The 12,283-nt window shown below is 33.7% G+C and overlaps 1 protein-coding gene across 2 annotated transcripts; it reads right to left on the bottom strand.

The window, feature by feature from the left end:
• Positions 1-4,501: 4,501 nt before the first annotated feature.
• On the bottom strand, positions 4,502-12,283 carry LOC100819939 (co-chaperone protein p23-2). Of its 2 annotated transcripts, none has more exons than XM_003550053.5 (6): positions 12,116-12,283; positions 11,555-11,738; positions 10,265-10,376; positions 6,199-6,227; positions 6,047-6,092; positions 4,502-4,858 (listed from the first exon to the last, which is right to left on the bottom strand). In XM_003550053.5, exons 1-6 carry the CDS (start codon positions 12,118-12,120, stop codon positions 4,827-4,829), a joined length of 408 nt encoding a protein of 135 aa, XP_003550101.1. In that variant the 5' UTR covers positions 12,121-12,283; the 3' UTR covers positions 4,502-4,826. The 2 variants fall into 2 exon arrangements, with proteins under 2 accessions (XP_003550101.1, XP_003550100.1); XM_003550052.5 differs by having other exon boundaries at positions 10,265-10,424; positions 12,116-12,277.

The raw sequence follows: 12,283 nt of genomic DNA, 5'->3' as shown, positions 1-12,283 counted from the left end.
TGAATGAGTGTGTGATTGATATTTGTAGTGATATTACTTGTCATGTGAGTTATGAGTTATACAGTAACCCGACCAGTGTTTACCTTGAGAGAACTTTTATGTGCAGTGTTAAAGGAAATTATAGGATTCCTAGTTAGGATCCTGAAGGGTTAAACTATAGCGTAATTTGTTAAATATGTTTGAAATATAAGAGTGAGGTTGTGGGTATTATATAACTCATAAACAGTGTCTGCGTGAAAAAAAAAATATTTTAGGAGTTGGACCTGAATCAGGAAGATGAGGCCCAAACGGATTCTTCGGAGTCTAGGCCTTGGAGGTAAAGATACTCGGTTTGAGTGCTTCTTTAAGCTCATGTTGATCCCATGTGATTAGGGCATTCTCGCAAAACAGAGTAACTCTGACTGGTCACCTTATGATGTTACTTAGTGAGAGTGACCGAGTATACCCATTGTGTGATGTGCTTTGTCATGTACTCCTAAGCGCCCCAGTGTTGTTTTTCACTTACATGGTACCACATTGCATATAGGCTTGAGTCTTAGTATAATTGTTGCATAACGCTTGTGTTTGAATTTCATTGAGTTAACAATTGTGGTTGATGTTATTTTATGGAGTGTGTAAACTTGAATGAGTGTGAATAATGTGTGCGATTTTGTGCAATAATGTTATTTATATAAATTCAGCTTTAAGTATTATATGTTTCACATGCTCTAATGTTTTATCATATACGAATGTGATATCTCACTTCTGGTGTGTGTTTGTGTTTGGGCTGATTGCCACTTTGTTTCAGGTGAGCCTTCATATGATGAGTCACTAGAGATGGAGAGAATTAGTCTGTGATAGGGATATGCTCTGATAAGTGTGACATTGGGGCATAGGATTTTACTTCGCATATTATGATTTTCACATGTTATGATTTACTGAATGATACAATTGTGTTTTACTTTTCTACTTTAGTTTCTTTTTATTATTTATTTAGAGTGGACGACCTTGTTTTGAGCCGGAATAATCTTACCTTTTATTTATAAAAAAATTCTATTATGTTTTCACTAAGCGGATGTGGACCTTTATCCTTTTGAATTGATTTAAATTAAATGTGTTTAAAAAGAAAAATTATTAATTAATTTTGCATGTTTTTTTCCTTCTTTTATTATTATGTGTTTATAATCTTTTAAATAAATTTTGTATGATTTATTTAATTAGTTAGTTATAATTGTAAGGGTAGAGGGTGTCACAGATCAAGCTTGGAAGAAGAAGTAGCATTGTTGAACTTCTCCCTCAAGATGGAATTCGTGCAAAATGAAGGGATGAAGGCTCCAATAGATTCTTTTTCTCACAAAGACCAATAAGTTATGGTGTAGGCTTAAAGTGACAAGGCTTTGTGACACTTCAAGGACCCCCTTGACCACCCTTTTGAATGTGTCACTCCATGCCACAAATGGATAATTCCAAAAATAGAGGGAATAAGATTTGACAAAAATGGGTATTTTCACTTTTTACCAAAACTAGTATATCCTATCTTAATCGCCTAGTTTATTGGGTTAATCTTTCTAGGAATACATGTACTTAGTAAATCTCACACAAAGAACACTCCCAAACAAAATTAAATTACATTGTCACTCAGTGCGTGATGTAAGTTTACTACAAATGAAATTTTTATTTAAACAATTTCTAAATTTCTGTCAACTAATTAAATAAAATATTTACACTAAAGAAATATAACTAACACTAAACTAGTACAATTAATATCATACAGAAAATAAATTAAATCACCCAAGCATATAATTAAATTACATAGTGTAAAATTTCCACTATCTAATCTTTAACGGTGAAATTTTAAACATGAAGAAAAATAAATTGAGATGAAAATTTTAAGGTGTTACAACAATACCCTTCTCTTCCGGGCAATTGCTTCCTAGACCTCTATAATTATTTCTTGCATCTTTTTAAGCTTTCAGAAAGCCTCTGAAATGTAAAATTACATTCAGGATTAGTCTTTCCAGTATCTAAGTTTTTGCATTAAAGGCTAATATGAAGTATAATTCTACATTTCAGATTACGTGCAGGAAGCAATTGCCCTCTTCCCAAACTAGGGTTGATTTTCATGTTAGCTACCCCTTTTTAGATTCATTTCAATTATTTATTATTATTATTATTATTATTATTATTATTATTATTATTATTATTATTTAAAAATGGTAGAGGATTGAACCTAAATTCTCCCAACCCCACCACTATTTCAATTCTGGAATTGATTGCCAATCAGGGACGGATCCAGGGGCAAGTAGGGGCCTCCCCCAGGGTCTTTTGTGTATATATGATAAAAAAAAATAGAAAAATTAAAATTTAAAAATATTAATAAAAGAAAATATATAAGAAAAAAGTTTTTGAGTTAATATTTGCTTAAAATTTTTCTAGTAGAGATCATATTTCTATATTTTATCCATAAAATTAATAATAAAATATTTTTTAAACTTATTATTTATAAAAAGTTAAATATTTAAATAATTATGAAAAAAAATCCGACCCCCTTTATACTCCTGGATTCGTCTCTATTGACAAGCCAATATGAAACTAGTTCCTTTAACCAATTGATGATTACATGTCCCATTTTTATTTTTTTTAGAAACTTAATTGGTTTGAAGAAAGAAAATAAAAAGAGAATATGAAACTAGTCCCTTTAACCAATTGATGATTACGTGGCTACTATTCCAATATTTTGCATAGAAAATTAATTAGTTTGAAAAAAAAAAAAAGCTTAAAGGGCCCAATATGAAACTAGTCCCTTTAACCAATTGATGATTACGTGGCTACTATCCCAATATTTTGCATAGAAAATTAATTAGTTTGAAAAAGAAAAAAAAGCTTAAAGGGCCAAAATTGTCCACAGCTCAAACTAAAGAGACTAAGTAGTAAGTATAATCAGATTATTTTATTCAATACAAGTTAAAAGTATTTAAAAAAATTAATTTAAAAATAAAAAACTTATTAATTGATAAAAAAATCATTTAATGGTAATTAATAAATATTTTATCATATCTAATATTAATTGAAGGAACAGTATTGATTGAAGAAGTCTGCAAAATATTTTTTTCTTGACAGAATAATTAATTAAAAATAAAATTATTTAGTTTAATATAAATTCTTGGAAGAAGTAAATTTTTTTTAAAAAAAGTGACCCATGATTATCCAATTATTGGGGCGGCATATACATAGGTTATTCCATTACTAAAAAAATGAAGATTCTAATTTATTTTTAAAGAACGTATAATTTTTTCCATTTAAATTGATAATTAATATGGTCAAATTTTAATAGAAAAAATATAACATTTCATCCAAATTTGCAGAGTCATTGACACTTAGTTCGCCCGTAACCACGAGTCCACGAAAGTGAGACTAATTACATATTATCTCTTTGGGCACTCCTACTTGCACCTAGCAAAATTGTTGGTACATCCATCACAATTTTTCCATTTTGCCCTTAGGATACGGATCAGCATAACATTCTAATCAACTGAACTAATAGGCTAATTATGTTTTAAAATAAATAATGTTGTTATACATAACACTAAAATTTTTAATGTATATTTAATGCGCATATAAATTTAAATAATAAATTTTGTAATAATTAATTTTGATATAACTCATGAATTATTTAATCCATATATTTTTTATAAATAAAAAATATTTACTATTAAAAAAAATTAATTTATTAATAAATTAGAAAGAAAACATATTTTTGAAAAAAATAACACTTAGGGATCGCGTAATCTGTATGAGTTAACTCATACAGATTACGTGATCCGTATGAGTCATATGAATTAACTCATATAATCCGTATGACTCATACGGATTATGTAATCCATACGTAATCCGTATGACTCGTATGAATTACGTAATCCGTATGAGTCATACGGATTATGTAATCTGTATGAGTTAATTCGTATGACTCATACGGATCACAAAATTCATAAGTATTTTTTTTTAATATTTTTTTAAAAATATATTTTTTTAATTTATTAATATATTAAATTTTTTAATAGTAAACATTTTTTATTTATAAAAAAATATACGGATTAAATAATTCATATAAATTATATCAAAATCAATTATCACTATTTATTATTTAAATTTACATGTACATTAAATATACATTAAAAATTTTAGTGTTATGTATAGAAATTTTAACCAATCCATATGAAGCTTATGGATTAGTTGATCCGTATCCTTTTACGAAAGGACAAAATGAAAAAATTGTGAAATTGCTAGGACACCCAACAATTTTGCTGGTGCACGTTGCAGTGCCCTGCTGTATCGATTCCTAACAAATCCCTAACAAAAAATTAGCCCAATTTCATCAGTTTCATAACTTCAATTCACTTTTAAGGAATGTGAAGTAATTTTTAAGATGCCAAAGTTTAACGGTCAAAAGATCAAGATTGTAGTAATTTTTCCATCTTATCACATTTTAAAAAACGTTAAATCCCATAAAAATGAAATAAAATAAAAGGAGAAAAATAGAATTTCTTATAAATGTTGCAACCTTGAAATGACAAATGAGGTTCCGGACAATGTTATTAGATTATATGATGCAACCAGCATTCCCTTCAAAGAAACCTCTCATAAGAATTGGTCCCAAGTAGTCACACAAAATATCAAGACTGTTTTCAAAGCACTAATTAGCTTAGATTCTATATACAAGGCAGCAACAATCACATCACGGTGCATCTTATCAAATAGTCTATCTCTGCCCCTATTGTAAATAGTTCCATATGAATATGATTCCATGTCAACCATGCTCCCTAAATCTGTCAGTACAGTGAGAGCTTCTATCCCCTAGCCTTTTCCAAATCAGGAAGATCTGCATAATGATGATCATTCATGTCAGGTGGGAAAGAAGAGCACCAAAAAAACATAAACTGAGTATACCAAATAATTAAATATTAAATTAATAAAACAAAATGAAGTAGCCGTTCTTTTTTTTTTAGTCTTGGGTCAGAGATTAATTCCGCTTGCGGTTCGTGATGCCGCTGACCTAAGGAAATTTTGCATACGATTGAACACGGATTCTCCTGCTAAAGAGATTGTTCTCATTCATGTGAATGCATTAGGATCTTACACCATTATGTCAATCCTTTGGATTGAAGTAGTCGTTTAATACTGCTACTAAGGGTCAAGAGGTGACAGTGCTGGTGGCTGGCTGTAAACTGGTCTATATGGCAGATGCGAAACAGAATACTATTCTCCAATGCAACCTTCAATGGCAATAAATTGTTTGAGGATGTAGTGTTTTTACTATGGACTTGGATCAGAAGTGCAGAGAAAGATTTCTCAATCCACTTTAACCATTGGTCAAGTAACCTTAGACAGAGCTTCTTACCGTAGCAGAGGGTAGCATAAATAGGATTATCAGCAGATGTACATTCATTGAGTCATAGTTTGGTTCCTTTTCAGACTATGTTTGTCTGTCTACGGAACCATTTGTATGGCTTCTTCCCTATTGTACTGAGTACCTCTGGTACTTCATATATTATATATATATATATATATATATATATATATATATATATATATATATATATATATATACTTTTGCTGATAAAAAAAAATACTGCTACTAACATAATTGTCAATTGTGGGGAAATATAGATCTTTCCTAAATACTGATAGAGATACAGCTCAAGCCATCCATGTGCACAATATAATAACCATATACTAAGATTTTATTTGGATAAAAAATTAATAAATGCTGATAGGAGAAGAAAATAATAAGATAAAATGAATTAAACTTCTCCAATAAATTAAAATTAATTTAATGCACTTTCACTTTTATAGAAGCTCAATTTAAACTTATCAAAGAATTTTGATTCATTTTTTCCCTTCTCCTATAAGTGTTTATTGAGAAGTCTTTCCAAAGAGGGCATAAGAAAGACTAAGGATCTCATTGTGCATTTAATCTGCACACAACAATATTACCACCAAACACCATATCAGCAAGCAATTGAAGGAATCACTACAATTTAATTAGAGATACAAGGGGATCACTCACACAGCATTCCTTCGTCATCACTGCTTCCATCATCTTCACCAACAAACTGCAAAAGAACAAGTTTGCACTGGTCGAGATCAGTTACTAGGTTTGTTAAATTTTGTAACTATTACCTGTGGTAAGTGAAAATAATAATAATAATAATAATTTACCCGAGCATCATCATCAGATACCAAATCAGCTGCAAAAGGTCCAACAAACGATTTAATCAGATAAGAGAAATACTCACGAGAAGTAATCAACTTTATTGTAATCCTCAAGCAACTTGTGCAAATAACAAACCACACCCAAGGTAAACTACACAGATCAGGATGCTAGTAATTTAACATTTTTGAAAAAATAAAGAATTGCAATGACCAACTCAGTGTCGTTAGTTCCCATCTCTATTTTACACTAAAATAAAGCACAGAATAGGAGAGATAGATCATGCCCAATGCACAAAATAAACTAATGGATATTCCCTCACACGCTTGCCCTACCGAATGAGCATATAACAAATGTTACTCAAGCTCAACTTGTCACAATAGTCTACTGATTTTATTCTATTTTTTGTCAAGTGCTTTGGTGAAGATGGCTTTCACTATTATGTTTCCTTTGCTGATGATTACTCAAGATTTACCTGGATACATCTTAAAAACAAAGCTGGAACTTTTATTGTTTTTAAGCAATTTAAAACTATTGCTAAACTGTGCCTTACAAACAGATTGGGGGGAGAATTCAGACCTCTCTCAAAATATCTTACTTATTTGGGTGTTATTCACAGACTTACATGTCCTCATACTCATCACCAAAATGTTTTGTAGAGAGAAAGCAATGCCACATGGTAAAATTGGGTCTCACCTTACTGAGTCATGCTTCTATGCTTCTCACATTCTGGGATCATGCCTTTACTACAGTTATTTATCTTAAGAACAGATTACTCACTGCTTCTCTCAATTTTTCAGTACCATACACTGTTCTTTTTGGCCATCCACCTGAATATCAACATCTTAAGGCTTTTGGCTGTGCCTGTTTTCCCTTTCTTAGACCCTACAGCTCTCATAAATTGGAGTTTAGATCTCATGATGTCTCATTTTAGGATTAGGATATGCTACCACCTATTAAAGCTACAAGTTCCTATCTCCTACTGGAAAAAAAATTATTTTCAAGGATGTTGTTTTCAATGATCTTCATTTTCCCTATCTTGACCTCTTTTCTAAGCTAAGTTCCTCTTCTTCTTAGTCCTCCTCTTCATCAGTTCCTGCCTCAATTTCCCTTATTGCTCCCCCTCCCCATGCTCCAACTTCTTCCCCTCAAATCACTGTACCCAGTTCCTCGACTCCTCTGTCTGCTGCCACCTCGAGTCGTTTAGCTGCTTCCTCTTCACAAAATGTCTCATCTGCTTCTCAATCTAATCCTAAACCTGTGTCATCTCCTTCTCAGCCCTTTTCTGAACCTTCTCATCCCTCCTCCTTACTTGTATGCACTCATCCAACTTAGACAAGGTCCAAATCTGACATTGTTGAAACCAGACTGCATCCTTCACTGTTTCTCACTCATACTGAACCAAAGTCCCAAATAGGCTTTGCAGGACCCTCAATGGGTTGCTGCCATGCAAGAGGAATATGAAGCCTTGCTTAAAAATAACACATAGTCACTTGTTCCCCTTCCTCCTAACAGGCAAGCCGTAGGCTGCAAATGGGTATTTCACATTAAGGAGAATGATGATTGCTCAGTTAACAAATTCAAGGCCAGGTTAGTGGCCAACGGATTTTGATAGAAATGCCTGGTTTAGAGGACCAGTGACCTCCCAAGAAAAGAAGAGGAGAAGATAACTGAGAGTAATTTTCATTGCCTTTGCCTTATTACAAGGATGATATATTTATAGTGATAAAAGATAACTAATTTTGTCAGCATAATCCTAACGGATTTACACAATTATGATGGAATTGGCCAACAAGCTTTGTGCTGAGGATTGTGATGCTGATTTTGCTTCCAAAGGGAAAGATTCGAAGCTACCCCACAAGATTTCAGAGGAAATCCTTCAGGTAAGCTGGTTTTGCGCAAGTCCTTTTGGGCCTGTTCTGTTCTGTTTGCACCCCCTGCTGGTCACTTTCTGATTGTGCTCCTTTTTCTGATTGCACCCCCTGATGTCTAACAGATTTCATCACAGTTTTGACTTTAATGAAACCTTTTCTCCTGTAGTTAAACCAGTCACCATTCGATTGATTCTCACCCTAGCACTCAGTCACCATTGGGTTCTACATCAACTTGTTGTGAACAATGCATTTCTTAATGGTTTGCTTGACGAGACTGTCTACATGCAGCAGCCTCCTGGATTTCAGTCTCAAGGTCAGTATTTGGTGTGCAAGCTAAATAAAGCCTTGAATGGCCTTATACAGGGTCCTTGCCAGTAGTTTGAAAGACTGCAAAGCACCTTGCTTCAGTTTGGCTTTTCAGCAAGTAAAAGTGGTTCTTCACTTTTTGTTTATAAAAAGCACAAGAATGTTGCGTATCTCTTGGTGTATGTTGATGACATTGTCATCACAGGAAGCCCCAGTACTCTTGTTCAACCTTTGATCAATCAGTTCAACTCCACGTTTGCTCTCAAGCAATTGGGACAGCTTGATTACTCCCTTGGCATTGATGTTCATCATACTGTTTCTGGCTCCATTTTGCTGACCTATAGTAAATTCTTCACAAAACTAATATGGCTGAAGCTAAGTTGATTTCAACTCCTATGGCTGCTGCTCTGAAACTTTCTAAGTCTGGTGGGATCTCTTATCAAACCCTACACTTTACAGGTTAGTGGTTGGTGCACTTAAATATGCAACCATCACTCAACCTGAAATACATTTTGCAGTAAACAAAGTTTGTTAATTCATGGCGTGGCCTTGTTAATTCATGAAGTTAAGAGGATACTTATGTACCTTAAGGGTACTCTGCATGTTGGAGATCGAGCTGTTGACCCAAATGACAAGATCTACTTCAGGTGTTGCAGTCTCTTTTCAAAGTGTTTGAGCTTTCTTCAGCTCACCCCTAGAGTTTGTGTGTGTTGGAGGGGAAGGGGTGGGGGGAGAGGGTATTGTACTCAGCTAGTGAGTTAGTTATCCAGCTGTCAAGTGACAGCTGGTTCTAACAGACATAGAGACTTGTAGGGCAAGCTACTTGTACACAGATATAGTCTGCTATGTAACAGAAAGAGTAGCTGCAGAAAAGGCAATGAATTGCTTGAACAAAATGAGCATGGGAAAGGTAAGAAAGACATCAGCTGAAATCATGCTCAAAGAGAATACAAATTCATCAAAGGAATATGCATTAGAGAACACCTTGAACATCATAATCACGTCCACGCTTTAAAAAGACTTGTTCAGGTGTCATTTGAGATACAAGCCTCACTCATAGTTTGGTGGTTCTGGATCTTCTATTAATAAGAAGGTTTTCCTAATGGGTAACATAAGAGATAGAGAAGCAAGGGATTCAGGATTGATATTTATCCAAACTCTTAACCCTATTCAGCTCCTGTTACTCTGATGACAGAAGTCAAATTGAGTTTGTATTTTATCTTTATACGGATGGGACCCAGGTTTCCAGATATTTTATCCAAAAAATTGTATAATAAACCATGAAATCCCAAGTCGTCTGCCATCCTACACCATTTTAAGTCTAAATACCTTGGAAATGGCAGTATGTACATTGTACTTTTTTTCTTCGTACCCCATTGCCCAGAGGCTCTTCGCTATGCGAAGGTATGGGGGAGGGATGCTGTACGCAGCCTTACCCTTGCATATGCAAAGAGGCTGTTTCCGGATTCGAACCCATGACCAACAAGTCACCAAGGCACAACTTTACCGCTGCACCAGGGCTCGCCCTCCAGTATGTACATTGTACTAAGAAAAGAAAAAACCATAAGCAATTAATAAATATTGAACCTTTCATGCAAACATCCTTTCACAAAGTGGAAGATCTACACAAACAATTAGCAAACTCAAGATAACAATAATAATAATAAATGAAAGATTTTGTCAACAGCTAACATAGCATATAGGTGAAAACAAAATTATCATAATTTTACAGAATTTATGATTTTAACCCGTAAGTATCATCATAGTAAAAATGGTTCTCTTTCCAATTGAACTCTTGAGCTCAATTGCAAGAGGGGTCATCCTTGACTCTAACATGTAGAAAATGAAAGGATGGACATAGAATAAATTCTTGCATTTAATTACAGAAGCTTACAGGTTGACTCTTCATCATCCTCATCACACCATCTGTTCCAATCAACCTTCAAGTATGGAGCAGGTTTCTCTTCAGACTTCAATAGCCTCTTCCACCAACCTTTTTCTCCTTTCTGAATTGAGCATAGTATGTTTCTTAAGCCAGATTTAGTTTTACAACCCTACACATCATAATGAAAAATTTATGGATAGGACCATCAAACCTTTTCTTTAAAAAGTTTGATGTGAAAAAAAAATGAAAAATAGGTAACCTACCTACAAGAGGCAAAGACCAGAACAGTTGGCAGTCACCTTCTATACAGAGTTTTATTTTACCACAAGATTTCTAATTTGCAGCTTAATATATGAGTAGTTTTCATATTCTCAAACCTTTTCTTTTAAAAAGTTTGATGTGGAAAAAAATAAATACATATAGGTAACCTACATGAGGCAAAGACCAAAACAGTTGGCAGTCACCTTCTATACAGAATTTTATTTTACCACAAGATTTCTATTTGCAGCTTAATATATGAGTAGTTTTCATATTTTGCTCAACTCCAATAGAATCTTAAACAAGAACACTATTTAAACATTGCATGTTTCATACATGCATCATATAGAAATAAATCCCACATGCTATTCATACAGAAACAAGTCATGCTTCAGTGGATGCTAAATAAAGCATGTGTAGCATAACAATTTACTAGAGAGAGCAATAAAAACTCAATAGAAACAATGGTGATCAGAGCTATAGACATTAAACTGTTACAAAATAAGGTGGTAACAGAAACAGGCGAGCAACAATGTGATAAAGCCGATTATTAGATAGGTGGCAGTGATTGGTTTCGGCTGAAAGTATTGACCAAATTGTGGGTGACATTGGTGTACAGTGAAATCATAAAAGTTGATCAATGACAAAGTTCTGCCTCTTTAGGTGAACATAACATCAACTTCAAAGCATGAAGATAAACACATACTATGTCCAGTAATTCCAGATGGTAAGAAGAGCACAACTACATGTGGTCGAAAGAATTAAAGTAGTATGTAAAACTGAACAGTATTCAATGGACAAAAAGAAAACGAAAGATCAAATTCATAAGAAAGTTCCAAATAATTGTAATTAAAAATACAAATAGCCATCCCCAAATCCTTCAAACATCAGTCTACTCAATGTTACGACGGTCATTAGTCATTACCCTAACACAACCACAGAACACAATTTCACACAAAGCATGCACAGAATCAAATAACAGTGTTGCATTTTTCTAATGTCAATAAGAATATGGTAAAACAAAATCAAAAGCTCCCTCACCTCAGGTTCAATGCATCCGTACAGCTCCAAGCTAAAGCTGTAGGCTTCTTCTTGAACCCCAGAAGCAGAGAAAGTAAACAAACCCTGAGGCTCACACTTCACAGAAACATTCTTGGCATCAGGTAGAGCAACAGTAAGGTAAACCTTATCAGAACGTTGTGCCCACAGAACTTCTGGATAGCGACTAATCTCACACAAGAAAGAAAAAAAAAAACATTTTTTTTTCAATGACATTATAAATAAAAAAAATGGGGAAATTTCTCACAACATTAGACTCTTCAAGTTACAAGCAGATGAGTGACTAGTATTCCAAATTTTCCAACATTTTTCACACTAAAGATGTGATTTTGATGTTGGAAATAAATGTGGCGAAGGCTGCATAACATTACACGGAGATGGGGTGGTGATAAAATAAAAGTTATCTTACAAGTGAAGAAGTTTTCTTTCTTCTTAGCAGAACCTAGGAAAGCTTTAGATTTGACTGGTAAGTGAAAAAAGTGAAATGGGAACCAAAAAACTAAAAGAAACAAACAAAGAAAGAAAGAAAGGAAAAAAACAAACCTCATTTGCTGAGTGTGAAGGAAGAAGGCGAAAGCGAGAGTGTTCCAAAGAAAGCGGAATGTGGGTATGAAATTGTAATGACTTCAAGACAACGTCAAGCTTCGTTCTTGGCCACTTTGGTCTCTCGTTACTTGTTTCGGTTTCCCAACCTAAGAATATTCGATTGCT

Source organism: Glycine max, chromosome 17 (genome assembly GCF_000004515.6).
Source record: "Glycine max cultivar Williams 82 chromosome 17, Glycine_max_v4.0, whole genome shotgun sequence".
Taxonomy (NCBI): Eukaryota; Viridiplantae; Streptophyta; class Magnoliopsida; order Fabales; family Fabaceae; genus Glycine; species Glycine max.
Note: the sequence above shows the minus strand (reverse complement) of the source record. Positions and strands in the feature narration are given on the sequence as shown.